The sequence below is a fragment of the Fusarium vanettenii genome (assembly GCF_000151355.1).
Source record: "Fusarium vanettenii 77-13-4 chromosome 11 genomic scaffold NECHAsca_30_chr11_1_0, whole genome shotgun sequence".
Classification (NCBI taxonomy): Eukaryota; Fungi; Ascomycota; class Sordariomycetes; order Hypocreales; family Nectriaceae; genus Fusarium; species Fusarium vanettenii.
In genome coordinates, this window is record NW_003315855.1 from 2,265 (window position 1) to 23,051 (window position 20,787).

General features: G+C 43.1%; 6 protein-coding genes across 6 annotated transcripts; 3 read left to right on the top strand and 3 right to left on the bottom strand.

Annotated features, from left to right (window-relative positions):
• Nucleotides 1-413: 413 nt before the first annotated feature.
• On the bottom strand, nucleotides 414-4,129 carry NECHADRAFT_97068 (uncharacterized protein; the record flags this gene model as incomplete). The annotated part of the gene is made up of 6 exons (XM_003043087.1): nucleotides 414-788; nucleotides 837-2,104; nucleotides 2,173-2,272; nucleotides 2,324-3,294; nucleotides 3,359-3,656; nucleotides 3,719-4,129. The coding sequence occupies 6 exons, from the start codon at nucleotides 4,127-4,129 to the stop codon at nucleotides 414-416; spliced, it is 3,423 nt and encodes a 1,140-aa protein (XP_003043133.1).
• A 1,161-nt stretch (nucleotides 4,130-5,290) lies between these two features.
• Nucleotides 5,291-6,699, top strand: NECHADRAFT_72642 (uncharacterized protein; the record flags this gene model as incomplete). The annotated part of the gene is made up of 4 exons (XM_003043001.1): nucleotides 5,291-5,680; nucleotides 5,729-5,836; nucleotides 5,888-6,071; nucleotides 6,189-6,699. Exons 1-4 carry the CDS (start codon nucleotides 5,329-5,331, stop codon nucleotides 6,697-6,699), a joined length of 1,155 nt encoding a protein of 384 aa, XP_003043047.1. The 5' UTR covers nucleotides 5,291-5,328.
• A 7,937-nt stretch (nucleotides 6,700-14,636) lies between these two features.
• NECHADRAFT_86235 (uncharacterized protein) lies at nucleotides 14,637-16,268 on the top strand (the record flags this gene model as incomplete). The annotated part of the gene is made up of 2 exons (XM_003043002.1): nucleotides 14,637-15,156; nucleotides 15,211-16,268. The coding sequence occupies 2 exons, from the start codon at nucleotides 14,637-14,639 to the stop codon at nucleotides 16,266-16,268; spliced, it is 1,578 nt and encodes a 525-aa protein (XP_003043048.1).
• A 734-nt stretch (nucleotides 16,269-17,002) lies between these two features.
• On the top strand, nucleotides 17,003-17,566 carry NECHADRAFT_97071 (uncharacterized protein; the record flags this gene model as incomplete). Its single annotated transcript, XM_003043003.1, has 2 exons — nucleotides 17,003-17,038; nucleotides 17,090-17,566. The coding sequence occupies 2 exons, from the start codon at nucleotides 17,003-17,005 to the stop codon at nucleotides 17,564-17,566; spliced, it is 513 nt and encodes a 170-aa protein (XP_003043049.1).
• Nucleotides 17,567-17,685: 119 nt separating this feature from the next.
• Nucleotides 17,686-18,955, bottom strand: NECHADRAFT_86237 (uncharacterized protein; the record flags this gene model as incomplete). Its single annotated transcript, XM_003043088.1, has 3 exons — nucleotides 17,686-17,690; nucleotides 17,786-18,237; nucleotides 18,300-18,955. The coding sequence occupies 3 exons, from the start codon at nucleotides 18,953-18,955 to the stop codon at nucleotides 17,686-17,688; spliced, it is 1,113 nt and encodes a 370-aa protein (XP_003043134.1).
• Nucleotides 18,956-19,248: 293 nt separating this feature from the next.
• Nucleotides 19,249-20,599, bottom strand: NECHADRAFT_86238 (uncharacterized protein; the record flags this gene model as incomplete). Its single annotated transcript, XM_003043089.1, has 2 exons — nucleotides 19,249-20,170; nucleotides 20,235-20,599. The coding sequence occupies 2 exons, from the start codon at nucleotides 20,597-20,599 to the stop codon at nucleotides 19,249-19,251; spliced, it is 1,287 nt and encodes a 428-aa protein (XP_003043135.1).
• Between the last annotated feature and the right edge of the window lie 188 nt (nucleotides 20,600-20,787).

Consider the following 20,787-nt stretch of genomic DNA (forward strand, 5'->3'; position numbering starts at 1 on the left):
TATATCTTATTTATTTTATATATAAGTAAGAAAATAATTATAAGATAGTAAATTAAATATTATAAAGAAGAGGCTAGTAAGGGTATTTAAACCTATTAATATTACTTAATATATTAAGTTAATATAATATAATAGGGAGGAATTACTATATAGTTTCTTTAAGGTTTTTTTAAAAAAGAGATCTTATATTCTTTCTTATAAGGCAAATATAACATAGGATAATAAGAGTAATTAATTAATTAATAATAATAAATATATAACCCTTAAAGGAACCTAAAAGTCCTCTAGTTAAGGCTCGCGAAGTAATAATAGAAGTAAGGCTCTATAGCCTCTGCCTCCTTTTCTACATATAAGAAATTACTTAGCAGCCCAAAATGGCTTAGCACGCTTTTCCCCCGACTCAATATGCCACCCTAGACATGCTCCACGATAAAGTCCGCAATCTGGAACCCATATCTGCCATACGTACAGACTTGCTTTACCGCAAGTGCAATATACATGATTTCGTTCTCAACCTCATTGTTCCAAGATGATACCGCAAAACCCCACTGCTTGCCAAACTTAAGGAAGGCCTCGATGAAATGATTGACGATAACAGCCGTCTTCTTTTTCGCCTCGATCGAATCGTTGATATCTCCGGTCAACGCCACGCAAAGCATTGGCACAGAGATGACAGCCGCGACGCTGCCCTTCCACCGTTTAATTGCAGGTTGCTCGGACTTCTTTGCCTTGCCGACAACTTTCACCACCGCGTTGGCAGCGAAGTTGGTGACAGTGAGGCCCCATTTCTGCAGTCCGTTAGACCTGTCTTCGTGATACACTCGGGCTATACTTACCGAATACTTTGCAAACTTTCCCATGTCAAACGAATTTGCCTGGATCATCGCGGCTCCGTAGGGGCCTTCGACGGGCCAGCTGAGAAATCCTCCAACCGTCTCGAATGTGAGCGACGCCGAGCTAACAACGTTCATAAGGGCTGCTACGGGACCAATGGGAATAGCCTCCAGGCCGGTTCCTTCAAAGGCTCCATCGGCCAACAGAGCGATGGTCTCAAACTCGCCGTAGACCAGCTCCAAGCTTGAAGCACTTGCCAGGCCAAAGTTGAAAACGTCCTTGGTAAGATCATCCCCGGCCGTTCCTGAGACATACTCATGGAAGGAGTCCTTGGTCAGGCGTCCCTTGAGCGTTGGTGGGGCGACCTTCTTCGTAGCCTTGTATAGGACCGTGGTAGGAATGGCGAGTACTAGAGAGCAAAGACCAAGGAGTGACAGTGACCGGCCTCCAGCAATAACGTGCTTCCACAGCCAGCCGAGCACCGGGATGTCGATGGTCCTGTTGGCGACGTTCCTGGTGATGCTGATCCCCAACGAGAGGGCCTTGAAGAGGATATCCCCCAGAATCTTGAGAGAGTCTATCATGCTGTCGACAAGATCCGCCGAGATCTTTCCCACCAAGCTCTGGATGTTGTATTTTCCAGAGATGAAAAAGTCAAGCAAGTCTTTGGCCAAGTTGCCACCCAGCTTGACGATTGTTTCGACTTCGCTCTGAACATCATCCCAAAGCTTCAGAATCAGTTTTTCAGGGGAGTCTGGCGTCTGGCTGTCGTCGTCATGTAAGTAGGCATTGGTAGTGCCCCCGCCATATGTAAAATAGTATGTTGACCAGTTGTATGCAACACCGGATTTCACCTCGTCTTCGTCAGAGACATCATCTGTAGATTGGCTAGTAGTCGCTGGCTTTAAATCCTTCAACGCTTCCTGGGAGCCATCATAGGTGTTGTTCTGCAGGCCCGGTAATTGGGCTTTGATGATTTGTCGGAGGTCCTCGAGCCACGAGTCAATCTTCAGCTCAGACTTGTCGAGCAGCTCTTGTCCATAATCTAGGGCAACATTGAAACCGGCAGAGATGCTGTCGGCTGTATCGAGAATGTCGTTCCATCCGAACAAGTAGCCAAAGAAGTCAATGATATCCTGGAGCAAAGCGCCGAGCTTCTTGAAGACCCAAGTAATAGCTTTGACAATCGATGATACGGTTTTGAGGGCGAACTTGAAGACTTCGTCTCCAATCTTGATGATGAAGGCCCAGACGCGACCACCCACATCCTCTGGAATTGCACACGACTGTTAGCAACCCTAATATCCAAAACAGGGGGACTGGGGTGTTGAAGCTTACCGATAAAGTCACAACCCCATTTTACTGCATCCTTGAGCTTTTCCTCAACCCAGTTCCAAGCGCCTTCGAGATCATCGACAAGGTCACCCAAAGAGAAAAACTGAGCATTATATGGGACAGCTCCTCCGACACCCGATGACAACTTCTCCACCCTGAATGACGAGAACTGTTGCTGGGTGCCCTCGTGAAACTTGTGTGCCTGATCTACTAGCGTTGAGATTGAATCGGCGGCAGCCTTCAAGTCGTCATGTGAGGCGTTGGGTACCAGCCGAGTACCATCCGGCTTGCGAAGTTGGGCAACATCATCAGCCGTCTTTACGCCATCTAGTTTCTTGATCATCTTCCTGGATGGATCCAAGATGGGATTTTTCAAGCTGGTCTCGGGAGATCCTGGTTTGGCAGCGCGGAATAAATCGGCTGCAAACTGGTGACATGTTGCGTCGTCGTTTTGCAGCATGATGTTTAGAACACCCTTGGCGTCAGTCTGGTGCCACTGAGGAACGGGCGAGAGAGAAGCATGTCTCCCGTTGACGATGCACCGCACAACTCCAGAGCTGCTGACGCGCAACCAGCATCCGGGAATAAGGGACGATTCGTTGTCGTTGTTGGCCACTGCGTGCATGCGAAGCATGTATCCCCTGAGCTCAATGACGTTCTCAGTGGACGCATGCCAGAATGGATACTTCTGCCATAGCTGTGATGCAGAATCCTGTTGTAGAAGGGTAAGGTTGCCGTTCTCGTCCACAGATAACAAGCTGCTGACAAGTGCTGGACTGCCGGCGTGTTTATCTGCCGAGTTGAGCGAGATCATACTCGATATCCGGCCGCCTTGTCCCTCTGGAAGGATAGGGGTCACCTTTCCATTCGAAAGTGAGGTGCTTTTAGTTGTATAGTAGTGAACTGCATCCGCCTCGGTCGTGTACCAGAACCTGAGTGTTTCTCCAGACTGCGAAACCTGGAGATCTTTGATACTACCGACGAGATCACCCGTCTCGATTGGAGTGCCTGTCCCTTTAGGAGAACAATACTCCTTGGCTTTGAAGGCGGTAACGTTCTGACCACCGACGAGGAGGATGCTCTGATGCGAGTTGGGATCAACATATGAACTGATGCAAGTCGCACCTATAGGAGTGAAACCGTCAGTTGGGCCTTCATGGACTCAAATATTGGCAAGACTGAGACATACCTGCCGGACAATGAGGTTCCACGACCATGGTGCTCCCAGTAAAGAACTTAAACTGGATATGAGAGGCGCCAGTGAATCCCTGGTATAAGACAAATGCGCCGTCACCCAAGGCACAGGTCCCCAAGGATACATCCAGAATCTTCTTTGGATTCGTAGCTAGATCCCACTTTCCCAAAAGAGTGGCTGATGTGCCAAACTGCACGAAGCGGAGATCTTCAGTGTCGACGATCCTATCCGGTCTTTTGAACGCTACCATGGCCAAAGGCATGGTGCGCTTGGTATCGGTTGATTTGTTGGTCTTGGCAGATTAGCGATGATTCTCAATAAATAATTGATAAAATATAGCCATGAATAGCTTACCATGAAGATGTGGTGAACGGATGGAAAGTTGCTACCACGCATAACCTTGGAGCTCGGAATTGAGCCCTTGAGCTCAGCCAAGGTGATGTTGTGCAGCAGAGTAAATGTTGAAGTCTCTCCCGTGCCAGGAGTAGCGATGCAAATGTCCAGAGTTGAGTCTGGTGCTTGGACAACGGCAAAGGCCTGCACTTTGACACCCTCGGGCACAATCCCGGAGGTGTTTCCGAAGTCGACCTTGTCGGCTTTGCCATCAATCACCATCACAAGGTAAAGGTACAAATCTTCGCTGAGAGCAAAGACACCCGGTTCACCATCAGCATCCCTGAAGACTGCGAAGCGCTCGCCAGCTGGGATAGGGTTGGCTGAGACATAGTTTGTCATCAGCTCTGAGTCCTGCTTGATGGCAACCATACTGAGTAGAAGAGGCTGAAGTGGGCTAAAGAGAGAAAAGTGGTAGGAGTATGCGAGAGTGAATGGTTAGACAACGCTGGGTTGGTAGATACAGAAGACTCTTAATATAGACGATACAAACCCTCGGCAGTACTTTTTTTCGATCCTCTGTCGCCAAAGATGACGTCTGCCACGAATAAATATCACATGCCCGCCTTTCCATCGAGGCCCTCCTTAGACACCTTAATACCTCATGTGGGAAACGATCAGTGATCTTCTAGACCACATATCGGCCTCTATTCTGGCAGCGCAACGCTCCGAGACAGTTTTCATCGAGCATATATTGAGCTAAGCATGCAAGAAAGCTTCAAAATAGTTAAGAGCAACGTTTATGTGACACTAGCGAATGCTTGGGGGACAGCTGAATTGCAGGCCTAGCACTTGCAACGACACATGACCCAATCCCGTAATTCCAGCTGTGATATGACCGGTGACCGTCGAGAGGCTCAGCAAGCCACTTGCAGTAAGAAGATGGCCAATAGGCCCGTGAAACCTACAAGTCCGCATCGTATGATGTTGCAAGATGGATCATATCACAGTCGTAGAGGTGTTCAGCTCTCCACTCTCCGGAGGCAGAGGAGCCAATAATTAGACAAATAGGAGCAGAAACAGTTTACAGCCCCACCGAGATATTAAGTGCCGGTGAGCCCCAGCTCGCCACTTTCAGCAGACTGGCCGAATCTGGATAATGCATGCTGCACCTGGGCTGCGCGTCGGCCCGCGCGGGAATTCCGAGAACCCCTGCCACCGGTCATGCATAGTAAGCCCACCTGCCAGCTGAGATTGTTGACTATTGCTGACGCCAAGCCACCATCTCTCGATGGGAAAGGGATCGCCATGATTATTAGGCTGGAGGAAAGCTGAAGTAGGGGCAGCAGGTTTGCAAGAAGCCCAAACATGTGAAAGCAGTGACCCCGTGGGCCCAGAGTCCTCTTCTCTCTGACCTGCCTGTCTGATCTGGTAGTTGTTGCTCGGACCTTGCGAAAGCAAGGTGCTTCCGAGCTCGCTCTTGGTTTGTATACATAAAGAGATAAAGAGTGCTGTTGTCGCTACTCTCGAATCGCCCATATCCCAAAGACAATTGCAGTTCAGTATCCAGCTCACTCCCGATCAGAAACACTCCACCATCCCGTTCCATCTTCTTTGAATCTACCGCTATCATGAGCAGCTACGTCTACTCAACTGATCCCAATCCCTTCCATCAAATCCTCGTCATCTCCCAGAAGACAATCAATGACTCCTTCAAGAATATGTGGGAGCTTGCCCAGTTGGATGATGAGGACTCTCCGTTGAAGCATTTCAAGGAGAGATTCCGATCTGGAGACTATCTTGAAACAGACATCGGAGTTCCTTCGGTCCAGCTGCAGGTCACCACCAAGGACCCGATGCTATACTTCATGCTTCGCATGACAAGCGGCAAGCTGTGGCTTTATCTGACCAATGATCCAGATGATGATAGCCATATTGAATGGTCTGTCAATGACTGGGTTTTTGCCTTTTCGGTCACGATTTGTAAGTCGAGTCAATGTTGAAATTGAACGATCATTGACCATCAACCAGCGAAGAAGGAAATCACGAAAGATGGCCCCGAGTACCAACAGTTCAAAGAGAGAGCTGGGCTACCGGAATCCAACTTCTCTCTTGCCCAGCTTTTTATCGATGCTTCATGTGAGTTCCCATTAAGGATTTTGAGGGTCAACAAGTTCTCACACCTGGCAGCCACCACGAAGTGGGATGAGAATCTGAGCAGCTTCGGCGACAGAGAGCAGGACTTTAAGAATCTGAGCCCCGATGCCCACGCCACTTTTGACACATTCATTCAGAAGTGGTTGAACCTAATGAACGAGAAAAAATGCAACATCTTGGGCTATTCTGCGTTGCGAGACACCGATAGTGATTGTAAGTTGAACCTCCCAAATGCACTGACTTTGGACTACAAAGGGACTGACATGGCGGCAGTGAACAAGTACGAGCCGACTTTCCCTCCCACTCGTATCGACTATGATTGCTACCCCTGGAGATCCAACTCGTACGATCAGGATCAGAACAACCAGGACACGAATGCTTTGTGCTACCTGATGATGTCCAATTTCGAGTCACCCTCGAGCAAAACACTCTCGTACACCGGGCAATTTATCGATAGCTCCCATGACGCCACCTTTGTCATGAATCGCTCTCTCTTCTGGCCGTGGATGTTCTCCGTTCTCAGGGATGTGGTCGTTGGTATGATCCCTGTCCCTGACGAGCCTACTCTTTACTGGGATAATACGGACCCGGACCACCCTTACATGGGAGGCATGGGTTACCATTTCGGCGATTGGAATGCGTCCAGCAGCTACTACAACTTCACCCCTTCTGGACCTGGAAGGTGGTCATGGGACGGTCGACCACAGTACTCAAGTAAAAGGTGCCAGAACCCCAACCGCGGCAATGATTCAGAAACAATCCAGCAGTGGTCAAACACCCCGGATACTTTCGACCAAGGCAAGTTCCACGGCGAGATCGCAAGTCCTATCGTGAAGTGTATCTAAGCAAAGGCTGACTGAATACAGTATTTGGAACCGACCCTTGTGGCGGTACCCTCTCGTTTGACGCTGGAAGCGCAAGCCTCACGCTGAATGGAAAGTCCAGATTCGTTTTTCGGGTTGACCACGACACTGGTAGCCGTAACAAATAGTAAGTCCAAGCTTTTGAAGCTATTTCACTCATGTCTCTCCGATCTTTTGCAACACCCACGATGGCCCAAACTGACAAGACTGCTCTCAGCTCTTTGATGGCGTTCACGCTCTCGTGGAGTCTTGGCGTTGGGATGGCATCTGTCGAGGAAGGCGGTCTTGTCTTCAAAGTCACCAGCAACAGCGTTGGGGTCGACGAGAAGACGGATGGTGACCTATCCTGGAACCCTCCAGCAGACGAGGTGGCGAGAGAGTTCACGGATGAGATGGGGACAAACATCCAGAACGCCATCACAAACGTGGAAGACAGACTGATGAATGCTCTCGCCAACCAGCACCGGTTGTTCCTCCCAGCAAAAGGAAGTTTCCTAATGAAGGATCCCATCTTCAACAGTAAGGGAGACCTCATGGTGAAACTTGCCTATAATGGGTATGAACCTTGATCTTGAATATTTACTGGTCTATGCTAATTACCTTTTGCAGGGCTGACCCCCCCAAGCCCCCGCCTAAGAAATAATCGTGCAGCCTTTGCTGCCGCTTCTGCCTCTTTTACTCATCCCTTGTCAGGGGTTCAACAAGATTCACTCTCTCTCAGGCGCTATCTACCAGCAGCCAGTTGTGCCCTCACTCTCTTTGGCCCCATACTGGGCTTTAGATCCTTTCAGCAAAGACACCCAAGTCCTCTATATTTGTCTGGACCTCTACTATAGTGCACACCCTCCCTTTGATTCCATCGCTAAGTGCTGGGAAGAATATGTTTACTTGTTGAATGGAATTCTGTATAATAGCTCTGAGGGTGGTCACGTGAGATCGGGTGCCAGCTGATCTCCGGCAGTCGAAGCTTATTTATACTCTGTCTTTTCTTAATTCCCTTAGGGGCTGCCTTTCTTAATAGAGTAACTCAAGATCTAGAGCTTCCCCGAAGATCCGACGGGCTTTTGCCGGCCTTGGCTAATCCTGTACACATGCCCTTATCCAACAGGTATAAAGTCCGCCAGCGTAACAAAGACGATGTCCCCTATTATAGTAAGAATAAGCGACGGGGCTAGGAATCAGATCCGGACACGAGGAGCCCTGGAGTCCACAACAAAGTAAAGCCGACAATTTTCCGGTATGCAGGGCGGCTAACCCCCGCCTGCAACTAGGAGTGTATGTCGCACTGAGCGTGCTAAAAGGATTAAGGGTCAGGTAAACGATAATAGGCAGCAGTAGTGTGTTAATTGATTATTTTCTGAGGTTATTTTTTTTTTGTGCGGGGTATTCCCTCCCATAGAGCTACTTAAAGCATATAGCTAGATTATTAACATAGTTATTTTATAAGGCCATAAAGATTATGCCTACCCTGCGATATACCCCCCTAGATTTTACTCTATATTAGATAAAGTCTAAATATTATCTTTATTAATATCTTCTCTTAAAGTATATTCTAGATTAATCCGCGATGAGATATTAATTAGACCTAGTTACTTAATAAAGTAAGAATACTTTTCTATTAAAAGAGGTTTTATAAAGCTATTTGCGGGTATATCTATTATTAAAACCTATTATATTATAATTTTACTATCTCGATAGACCTATCTTAGCTAGAAGTTATAGATATCGATATATCTTAACTTCGATATTAGTTATAGCCTCTCTTTCTAGATTAGTCCTATTATTTATTAATTATTATAGAGGATATATAGTTAGTATTCCGGATCGAACTATATCTATTCGAATAGTCGGTATAGAGCTATTATTTCCCTCGCTATATCAGATAGCGATAAGAGCTCTACTTTAGTTATTAATATAGTTATAATCTTCTACTTCGAAGACTACTATATAATAGCTCCGCTAAATAACTTTATAAGGTAGCCCTAGGTAGATTTTTAAGTCTCTAGATTATCTATAAATAATATATCGCTTAATTATTATAATACTTTATTATTACCTATCTCTATCTCTATAGCTTTATCTATAGAGCCTAAGAACTCGATGGCATAGTATTATATAGTCTAGAGATATAAAAGAACTTAGTTTATATATTATAGGTATTTAAATAAAGGGTTTATAGCGTGCTAGCTTAATTAGCTAGCTATATAGGAGATATCTAGTCTTAATATTATTACTATGTATAGAATTAATCCTATTTTTTCTTATATCTCTATAATCTATTATATAGTAGCTTATCTTTCGAAAGGTTAGGGATAATATAATAAAGCGAGAGGAGTTATTATTCTTATTAACTAATTAATCCTAAACTTAATATAGAGTTTATTAATATATCTATCTTAGTAGATTTAGAGCTTCTTAGCTTTAATATCTTAAAGGATTCTAATATTAAGGAAGAAGATTACTTCGCCTAAATCCTTAATCCTATATTTACTATATATTATTGATTTAAATTCGTTAACTTATTAAAGGTATTTAGGTTATATAATAATAAGAAGATTATTTATATAAAGAAATAAAATAAGTTAAGTCTTATTATTAATAAGGATATAGGGTTTATCTAGGTAATATATAAATCTTAGATCTTTGAGGAATAATATAAGCTTATTAAATTAGAGCTTTAATAACTTATATAGACTATAAAGCGCTTTAATTAGTCTCTAGACCTTTCTTAATTAATTATATCCCAGTAGGCATATAGTATAGACCTCTTTATTTATATTAGCATTAATAAAGGTATTCTTAAAGTTAATTTAATAATATATTAGCCTAAATATATAGATAAGAGCTATTAGAATCTAGAAGCTTTAATAAGTATTAATTACTATATAGATATCTTTATTAGAGTAATATTAAAAATTACCTCTAATATAGATACGAGCTTTATAATAAATAAGATAACTTATATCGTCTAGTTTATAGGTAAAGACTTATTTAAGTAGTAAGATTTATTTACCTTTTAGATAATTAATTAGCTAAAAGGATCCTTTCTCTTTAAGTAATTTAATCTCGGTATTTGCGGCTTATTTAAAGCTTTCTTTCTTAGGATATCGCTTTAGTTAATACTAGAAATTAAGCGGTAGTAATAAGTCCCTCCGATAAGTTTAGATTAACTGCGCTATTGCGAAAGTATAGGTAATTTATTATCTTAGCTTAGCGCGTTCTAAATATAGGGTATATACTTATCTTCGCGCTTACTTCTAAACTTGATATAGAATAGAGTATAATCTAAGTATTTCAATTATATCTTAACCTCTCTAAGATAATTTAATATTCCTCTTAGATATTATTCGAAGGTTCTAGAGTATTATAATATCTATTATCTTTTCCTTTTTAGGTGCCTTTAGTCTTAATATATTTATCTAAGGATATAGTAATATTTAATAAAGAGCTTCTAGGTTTAAAGGCTATAGCGGTGGGGATTTATCTATAGGTATTTTAACTTATATTTCCCCTGCTATTACTTATTTAGGCGATTCTTATAGCATAAGAAGAGGCTATAGTAAAGGTAGCTTTACTTTTATTTATATCGGAATAGGAATTAATATTATTATATCTTTTATAATAAGTAATAATTTAATATTATCTTCGTCTAGATTAATTTTATTAATTATAATCGCGAGAGCCTATTTTAATTCGGGGAGAGTTATAATAAGCTATAGATTATATATAATTTTCTTATTAATTTAAATATCCCGAGATATAATAATATAATTAAGGTATAAGATCTAAACTTTATAGATATTAGTCGTATTAAATCCGATAAGTTATCTTATAAGCGCATTCTCTTATAATTTTACTCTAGCTAAATAAGCCTTTTTATTCTTAATTAAGATATAAGTAAGAGAGCTAATAATTTTAAGATAAGAGATATTAGGTTTTTAGCTATAGATTATTTTATATAGAGTTTATTATTATTTTTATTAAATTAGGATATAATTAAGGAGGTAAGTAATATAAGTAATAATATAGGGCTAGAGCTTCTAAGGTAGATTGCCTTATATTTATAGCTTATGAGCGATTATTATAATTATCCCCTTAGAATATTTAGTAGGACTATTTTAATTTAATATATCTAATAGAGATAGGTTAAAAGTAATTCCTTTTATTGCGATAAAATATTTCTATTTTTTCCTTAGACTTTTCTTATTATCTAATTAGATATATCGCATAGTAAAGCCCTAGTTATTATTTATTATAGCTAAAAACTCTTATATTATAGATAGAAGTTTATCTTAATTTTTATTTAGAAGATTAAAGGAGATATAATAAGCTAAGTAATTATAATAGAAATAAGCGACCTAGGAGTTAGCATTAAATACTTCCTCTATATCGATAAAATTAAGGTATATCTTCTTAAAGGGGTAAGTTCTTCTTTATATTAATATATAAGAGATTTACTAATATATTTATCTAAGTTAATATTTAGGATATAATTCTAACTTTCGCTTAAAATTATAAGTACTAAGTATAACTCCTTTAATTACTTAAGGTATATATTTAAGAGCTTCTTTTCAGATATAACTTAGCCTTATATACTAGGTATCTATAGAAGCTATAGCTACTTAAGGCTTTCTCGATTTAGTAATTATTATAAAGGACTATATTACTTCTTTATAAGATTCGGCCTTAAAGATAGTATCCTTAACGTAAGGTTTAATTACTTAAAAAGTATTATATTTAGTTACTTTAAAGGCATTTAATTTATCTAAGTATTCTATCTAATAGGTTCTAATATTAAAGTAGAGGCCTTATTATTCGAGAGAGTATATATTAATAAGGTTCTAGTAGAATCTAGGAATATAAGTAATATTCTCGATCTAAATTAGACCTAGGCCTAATAAAGTATTAATATAGATAGTAATATTACTAATGCCTATAATATATATACCTAAGTCGCTAAACTCTATGATTTTATTATCTAGAGGCTTATAGTTAGTAAAGCGAGATAGGTTATTATAGATATATATATCCGCGTAGTTATCGAGTTAGAAATAATTACTATATTTGTCTTTTATAGTTATATTAAATGCGAACCTTAATATAATAAATATAGCTCTTAATTTAGATAGCGATATAGTAGTATTTAAAGTCTTATCTTATGCTTAATTCTTAGGTTAATTCTACTAAAACTTAGGTAAATTAATATTATTTCTCTTAAAGTTCTTTTTAATATTTACCTAAAGTTACCTATTCCCTTTTAACTATAATAATAACTTTTAATTAGACTTAAATAATTAATAATTATCCCTTTAATATATTTAAAGGATTAAGGTAATAGTAATTAATATATTTATAAGATATGCTATAGATATAGTCTCGAAGGCTTATATTCGAAGATAAAGGTTTTATTTATTATTTTTTCTATTAAGGCTAATTCTTTTTATTATGCGAGTCTAAATTATTACTATACTTTTTGCCTTAAAGAGTAGCGTAGGCTATTTATCTTTTAGTAGTATTCTCCTTTAGTAGTGCTATTATCCTAAATTACCTAATATAGAATCTAATTATAATTTTCTTCTTAGAGAGGGTTAGATTAAGCTTGCGAAAGATCTTAAGAGCTCTATTAATTATATTCTAAGCTTTCTAAATAATAGTAATATTATTATTTTTATTATTTTTATCTCCTTTAGAATTAATTAAACTTGCGATAGTAATAGAACTATTATTAGCGTAATTAGGGTTAATCTCATTAAGCATAGTAAGGAATATATTTAAGATCTTCTCTATAGTTCTTATAGCCTCCTTAATAAGATTTTTCTTATTCTCGACCTAGGCTTCCTTAGTATGACGATCGTGGTACTTCTAAGGGATAAACCGGTCGTGCTAGGTTTATATTAGCAAGGGATTATTAGCGTTATCTTAAATAAAGGTATAAGTTACGTCTGGTAATATGCTTAATAGTATTAAGTATAACTAAGTTATATTAATAGCTAAGGTAGCTAATACATAAGAAAGTGCAATGAGTATATTTTATATACTTGGGCTTCCTTATGTAAAGCCGACCGTGATAAGGCGCGACGTCGTTCTAGGACCGACGTGATCTAGGAATGATATCGGTCCTTAGTGATATCGGTCCCGTTGGGATTGGTGACTGGGTCTTGGGATTTATGGAGAGCACGTGATATTGCCGCGGGGGTCGTAATACTTAGACTTTATATAGTTATAGAATAGTAGGTTAACTTCGCGAGATACTTTAATAAATATATTATAAATCTGCGACTTATTAAGGTTCTTAATCTTATAATACTTAGTATTATTAATAAGCGCTAACTAGCGGCTAAGCTACTTATTAAGACTAATATTACTAGGGCCTTTCTTAAGCTTTTTAAACTTAGTCCTAATATTATGCTTCTAATCCTTCGCGGTGGGCTAGATATTATTAGCTAGCGCAATATATTTACCGCGGATATTATAGATTCCGAGGTAGTATTACTTATACTCTTAGCATACTATAAGGTCAATGCGATTAGAGACCTTATTATATTTCTTCTTCTCGGTATTATAAATAGCTTAGAGGCTATAATACTTCTAGATTATATCTTTACTTACTAAGTCCGATAGTTTAGTGGCAATAAAGACTAAGGTTTTAGTCCCTTTTAGATCATAGTAGCTCTAGATATCATTATAAATAGCTAAGTCCTTAATAGAGTTAATCTAATTCATCTAGTCCTCACAGGCATTAAGTATAATAAGATTATAGTCTCTAATTAATATTTTAATAATTTTTAATTAAAAAATAATAACTTCGTTTTTAATTAACTTCTAATTAATATATTAGTAATTTATATTAAATTAAAGAGATTATATAAAGAAATTAGTTATTTTTATTTTTAAGGTCTTCTTTATTAAATCTATTATAAGTTTTAAGTTACTATTTCGTATCGCTTTATCTAATATATCTAATAATAATCTAGAGGTTAGTATTATATAGTTAGCTTAACTTCGTGCTAATTCCCCTAAGGAGATTTCTAAGTTAATAGAATAAGCTTATTACGACGGACTTAATAGTAGAAGGTACTAGTAGTAATAGATCTAGCGTGCGACGCAGCGAAAGAGTCTCTAGGCTTATAACTATCGCACTAAGCGTATTAAAAGGATTAAGGGTTAGGTAAATAATAATAGGTAATAATAGTATATTAATTAATTATTTTTTAAGGTTATTTTTTTTTTATGCGGGGTATTCCCTCCCGTAGAGCTACTTAAAGTATATGGCTAGATTATTAACGTAGTTATTTTATGAGGCCGTGAAGATCATGCCTACCCTGCGATAGTGTGACACGAGACAGATATAGAGACAGAAGACGAATGATATCCGGCGCAGACTGAACTGTGCCACAGCTGCACCCGCATGACCGGCATTTAATGGAGCAGGACAAGTACTTTGAGGACATGATTGGTTTAGGAGGAGGTGGAAACAGGCCGTCCAACCATTGACCCCCCCACGCATATACTACGTCGATATCCGACACTCCGCGAACAGCTATCATGACTCGCGACAAGCCGGCCCATCCTCGGGTATTTATCTTGGATAGGAAATGATGTCCCCAAGGTTTCGTAGCATTTTCTTGGGTAGCGTGATGCAACAACCTTATACCCTGCTACCATGATGGGCAGACTCGCACGAGACCATGTATCTACAACCTTTGTCCATAAGCGTTTGCAGCAGTGCTTGTCGGATAAGCTACCCCGGATTTTGGGCCAGCTTCCCCGCGTTCTGAGGTGGTTGGCTCACCTCGGCTTCAACACTCGTCAGGGGTCATCGGCTGAAAATGAAGTATATAGCTGAACAGTCTGCAACCACCTCTCCAACCTCAATAGCTTGGTAAACCAGCGTCTTGGTATTCTTGAACTTGTTCAGTATGACTTCCAAAACTTTCAACAGTGTGGGGCCAGAGCTTGCTGCCGTTCTGCCCCTAAACGACAAACCATGGTACAAGAAACGAAATCAAGCCTTTCTCAACTTCTGCCTCATTGGTCTTTTTCTCCTTTCTTCTGGCAATGGCTACGACGGCACGATGCTTAACGGCTGTCTCGCCCTTCCGCATTGGCAGTCCTTCATGGAACATCCAACCGGGGCGTGGCTCGGGTTCATCAGTGGTGCCCAGAACCTTGGCTCTATCGTCTTCTATCCCGTCGTCGCACACCTATCCAATCGCTTCGGTCGAAAACCAACCATCTTTATCGGCTACTTCTTCCTATGTCTCGGCGTTGGCTTGCAGACTGGGGCTATAAACCCATCTATGTTTGTTGCTTCACGAGTTGTTGTTGGCATTGCGAGCGCCTTTTTTGGCGGATGTGTGCCTCTGCTCATGACAGAAACGGCATACCCCACCCATCGTGGAGTTCTTACGAGTCTCTACATGTGTGGGTGGTATGTTGGTAAGTGCTTATATCATAGAGGACTGTGACTGTATAAGCTAACAATGTCAATAGGTTCTTTCCTTGCCGCTTGGTCCACGTTCGGTACCCGCAATTACGATAATGATTGGAGTTGGCGCATCCCATCTGTCCTACAGCTACTCCTCCCAGTAATTGTTCTCCCGGCACTGTTCCTGGTGCCCGAGTCTCCACGGTTTCTGGCCTCCAAAGAACGTCACAATGAGGCTCGCGCCTTTCTCGTCAAGTACCATGCAGAAGGTGACGAGAATTCACTTCTAGCAACATTTGAGCTTGAGGAGATCACGCGAACTATCCAGATGGAACGTGACTTTCAGAAAAGCAGCTCTTATGGGCAGATGCTTGCAACTCCTGGTAACCGCAAGAGAACATTCATCACCGTCTTTCTGGGAGTCTTCGATCAGTGGGCTGGCCAAAATGTCGCAGGCTACTACCTCTCCCCGGTGCTCACCACTATTGGCGTCACCACAGTTACAAACCAGACTCTCGTGAACGGATTCCTCCAGATCTGGAACCTCATCTGCGCCTTGACTGGTGCATTTAATGTTGATCGTGTTGGACGCCGGCCTCTTTTCTTAGCCGCCACCGCAGGCATGCTCGTCTCTTACATCCTCATCACGGCGCTTTCTGCCACCTTTGCGAAGGGAGGTTCAGCAGCGGTCGGCACTGCTGTTATCCCATTCCTTTTCCTCATGTACGGCTGCTTCTCTCTAGCTTTCACACCCTTGATGGTGGCATACCCAGTTGAGATCTGGCAATACGACTTGCGTGCTCGTGGTCTTTCTACAATGTGGGTGTCGACTGCGACAGCCGTCTTCTTCAATATCTTCATCAACCCGATCGCACTCGAGGCAATTGCGTGGAAGTATTACCTGCTCTACGTCTTCATCCTCGCCGGCGGCGGCATAGTCATCTATTTCACCTTCCCCGAGACGCGAGGTCACAGCCTTGAAGAGATGGCGCGAATCTTTGATGGGGACGACGCATCGCTGCCTCGAGAGGGAGTTTTGACTGAAAAGGCAATTGCGGCTGGAAATGCTACCCACGTTGACAATGCTAGCAAGGACCAAGACAAGGCGTCGCAGCCAGTCTAAATTACTTGACGCGGTGAACAAGTGGGTTGACGAGTTCCTGTGCCTCTCAATATAGCGGGTAGGGGATTGTGGAGAGAATAAGTAGTGTCTTTGTGTCGTATCGGTTGTTTGGCAAGGTGGATCTAGAGGTTTACGTATTCTTCAAGTCTATTACTATCATCATGCCCTTAAAGCTGATGGGTTTCTTGTATGTGGTCTGGACAATGCTGATGTACAATACGTGTTTCAAGGTTGTGAAATGTAATGACAATCGATACTTCATTCAACGCGCCCCATATGATGTACCATTTCCGCCGTGTATTGCCTGACTGTTCAATTGAGTTAAGACCCAGGCTCTCTCACTCTCAAAATACAAACAAGTTTGTGCCATGTTTTGCTCAAATAGCGTAATGCTGCTGCATCGGAGGCCATTCATCTTCCGTCCCCTCATACAGTCGCCAGCGCATCAAGCTCGGAATTAGTTCCCGGCGTCCATGTCGAGCTGAAGAGTATTTGTAATCACACCTCGCTTTCGCGTTGGTGTTGGCCGGGGAGTTTCGGAGAACCTACCTTGTATCTTGGCAGTGGGGGTTCACAAACATCCGGAGTGCAACCGAGATGGAGGATCGCTCGGTTGTCATTGCGAGATACGTACCTACATCCATGAATACAAGTATAAGTAGGTGAGATCGCAAAGAGATTCTTCTTCTCGGCATTGACATACAGTTTCATTTCTACTCCCTTTCCAAATCAAAATGGCATCCAAATCGCTGAGCAGCCCCGCGAAAACCGTAAGTCCTTTCTCGTCCCGAATTTGTATCATCCTTTGTCTTACAAAATAGTTTGCCGAGATCACGGCTCAGGAGAAGTCGCTCGCTCTACCACACTTCACCGCTGAGGATGCCTTTGAGATTGGCGTCTTGATCAGGAACCGGCTGAGGGAGGTTAGCGAGGATCCTGCAGTTGTAAACATTACGCTTGCCAACAACAAGCAACTGCTCTTTCACGCCACGTCGCGACCTGGAACGGTGCCGGAGAACGACAACTGGGTGGCTCGTAAGAGGAACTTTGTGCTGAGGTTTGGATGGAGCAGCTGGGCAGGTCATAATCTCTTCGACATGGGTGATGAGGAAAAGTTCAAGGCTCGATTCCAACTTGGCGAGACAGCTGGTGATTACGCCATTCATGGCGGTGGATTTCCTGTTCGCGTTCAGAACGTCGAAGGTCCAGTTGGCGCTATTGTTGTGAGCGGACTTACCCAGGAGGAGGATCATCAGGTCATTGTTGAGTCTTTGCAAGCCTTTTTGAGTTCTATATAATAAAGACTAAAGTTGCGACTTAAAGTGTATGACCGGTACGCTTTACTATTCGCATCTGTAACCTAGGTATATATATTTAATCCCTTATGACTGCATATGCTTCAGAGTGAACAATATAATCAAACTTGATATCGTTATTATCACCAAGCACAATCCAGTACCCCTCCCCACAAGATTCCGGAATACTCGTCCACGGCTCCGGCGCCAGCTCAAACGTACCATCAAGATGTCGCCAAAGCTGGTAATCCGAAAAGAGAAGGTTTCCTCCAGTAATTCCTCCCCGTACAGTCCTGTATAGTTGCCTGAAGACGGAGCTCGTTACGGAGACGGTGAACTTCAGGTTTGTATTGCGGACAAACGAGTCGAGGACCCTGAGTGTGGCGCCAAGATGGACGGGGAGTTGAATATTTACCTGCATCTTTAGTGCCAGGTGTAAAGACCTGAGCGCCGGGAAGTGGGAGAACAGTATCGTAAGGATTGATTCCAGATCGTCTTGGTTTAGGAAGATAATGCCCTCATGTTCGTGGGCGCCGATATTCCATGAAATCTCCAATGATGAAATGGCCATTAACCGTTGAGGCAAAATGACGCTCGGAATGTGCGTAAGAAGAGCCTTACTGGCAATGTGAATGGTGTTTGTTGCATATAGCACCTGAATGCCCTCGACGTACCTGAGCAAGAGGTTGGTCAGCAACCATTCGTCTCGTAACTTGAATGGGAGAAAGAGACTTACGATTGACGGCAAGTCAACAGCCATCCCATGATGCCAATCCAGCACTTATTTGGTAGTTGGCCCGGCCACTGGTCACAAGAGGCCCCAAACCCCATGCAGCACCGGTCGTCTCCCGGCTGTGGAATATTTCTCGCCCTGTCATGGAAGTCACCCCTCGAGTCCGGTGGAATGCGATGACATAGGCAGCCCCTCCACTGCCAGCACTTGGGTTTACCGGTGTCAATGGGCGACAGGGGCCACACGACTCGTGCCCGTCCACAGTGGTCGTTGGTGATGAAGAATGTGGGGTTGGCATTGATGGCATTGCGCGTGGGATGGGCGAGAGATAGGTCTATATGTATTAGACGGTTGCCAAAAGCAAACATCAGAATCCCTTGTCGGATCTCGTACGGCAGTTTCTTGAAGAATGGAGACTCTGAAGCAAGAAGATACTCTGTTGTCAATGCGTATTTTCGCTGGTCGGGAAGACGAGGTATGGTTGGATCTTTGCCCTGGAGCTTGTCCAACTTGGCGATGACCCATTTTTTGAGCGTTTTCTTCATAAAGGCACAGGAATAGGTGGTGTTGGGTGTTGGGTGTTGGGTACCGAGTACTGGGTATCTAGAGATTTGGGAGCGCACGGTAGGGGGGCACACGGGGTCTTTATAAGTACGCATTATGATAGACAGGGCACAGTGTCACTACTCGTCTGTACTGTAGTAATCTTGGCCACATTGCTGCATGCGCATCCTCATTATAAAAATACACTTTTTTGGAACAAGCTCTATGGCAGAGGATGAAAGACACTAGCTATTGGAGCGATCTTCGGGCTCAGTTAACCCATCAAGGGCCGGGCTGCAACTATAATAAAGAACAGATCTTAGCTATTGGAGCATTCGCCAAGGAGAACATAATCTCACAAAAAAAGCCACATGCAATTGTAAAACACTGCCCGTTGCACACACAGGCCTTAGCTAAACGCGCTTGTTAAGGATTCGTTCTCAGTGGTGGTGGCGGTAGCTGAAGACGAAACAACTACGCCAGCACGCACACACACGTAGTAGTTCGCCTCCAGTCCCTTGCAATCCGATCCCAAAGCCGTGTTCCAAGCAATCAAATCCGCCGAGCTATTTCCGTTCGCCTCACTGATAGACTCGCACGTATCCTGCCTCGATACAAGCCAATACGCCTCACAGTCCTCGGAGATGCCTGTCTGCGTCACTCTTCCCGTCGCAGACTCTGGCTGGCTGGGGGCCTGGGTGGCAGTATTAGATGGCGTATCCGGCGTACCCACGCAGTACCACATACGGTCCTCAATATCGGAACAGTCGCTCAGCACCGAGGGATTCATGGCAATGAATCCCTTGGCGTCGAAGCCGCCAAACATGATGGCGATGTCCTCGCACGTTTCTCCGCCAGTGGTGTAGTACCACCGGTTGCAGTCCTTGGCACTGTTCTCTGGCACGGACGAGGGCCTCGTCGTCACCGTAGGCGGGAGGGGTCGCTGGTCCTTCAGGCCGACGCAGTACCAAGTATCCTTCCACAAGCCGTCGCAGTTGTTCTTGAGCACAGGGTTCCACTCGAAGAACTGGGCCTCGGTGATGTAGCTGTAGGTCTTGAGGATGCTGCGGCAGGTTTCGTCGGGAGCGGCTTGGTGAAAATGTGCACAGTCCTCAGGCATAGCGCCGTGCGTTGGTTCGGGCGTGAAGTTGGAGTCGATGGATGTGACCGTGGTGGGCAGGTGAGTGGTTGGTTCTGGAGGCGGCGTGAAAGGTGGCGTAGAGGTGGACCATTCAAGGTCCGCTGTTGCGTTGGAGCGTATACCCACGCAGACGTAGTAGTCGACGAACAGCCCGGAACAGTCGGTGTGCAGCTCTGGGTTCCATTCGAAGCTGCGTTGCGATGTTAGCCAGTTGTCTGATAGTCTTACCGCATAAAGAGAGCCGCAAAACTTACAATTCTTCTCGTGTCATAAAGGCCGAGTATCTGTTGATGATGTTGTTGCACGTGCTACCCGCCATGACTAGGTGCCAGCGGTTGCATCCACTGGGCTGTCCGGGTTGGGTTGCCTTTGGTGGCCATGATTCATCCGTAGTGGATGTTGTGATGTTCCAGGTCGTGATGGGTTCCCGGATAGAATACGTTGTAGAAGTGGTGTTGTTGGATGTGGTCACCACGATTGATGTTTCACTGGTAGACTCTGAGTTCGAAGACAGTCTTGAGGTGGAGAGGACCTCAGAGGACGCAGGGTCTTGAGCAATGGCGCCGTGCACCAAAGCTCCGAGCACGAGGATACTCTGTATGCAGAAGCTCAGAGCCATGATGGAAACGAGTGAAGTGTAAGTGCGGTTGGGCGAATCTGTAGCAGAACTGAGCGAAAGATGGCTGATGGTGAAGCAGGACGTTGGAGAGTCTTCTCCTTTGAGCTTAATCAGAGACGAACAATTTGGAACAGCCGAGCCTCGGTTGTGTAGAGAGCTTGTAATCCACCTTGTGACTGGGCTGCGCC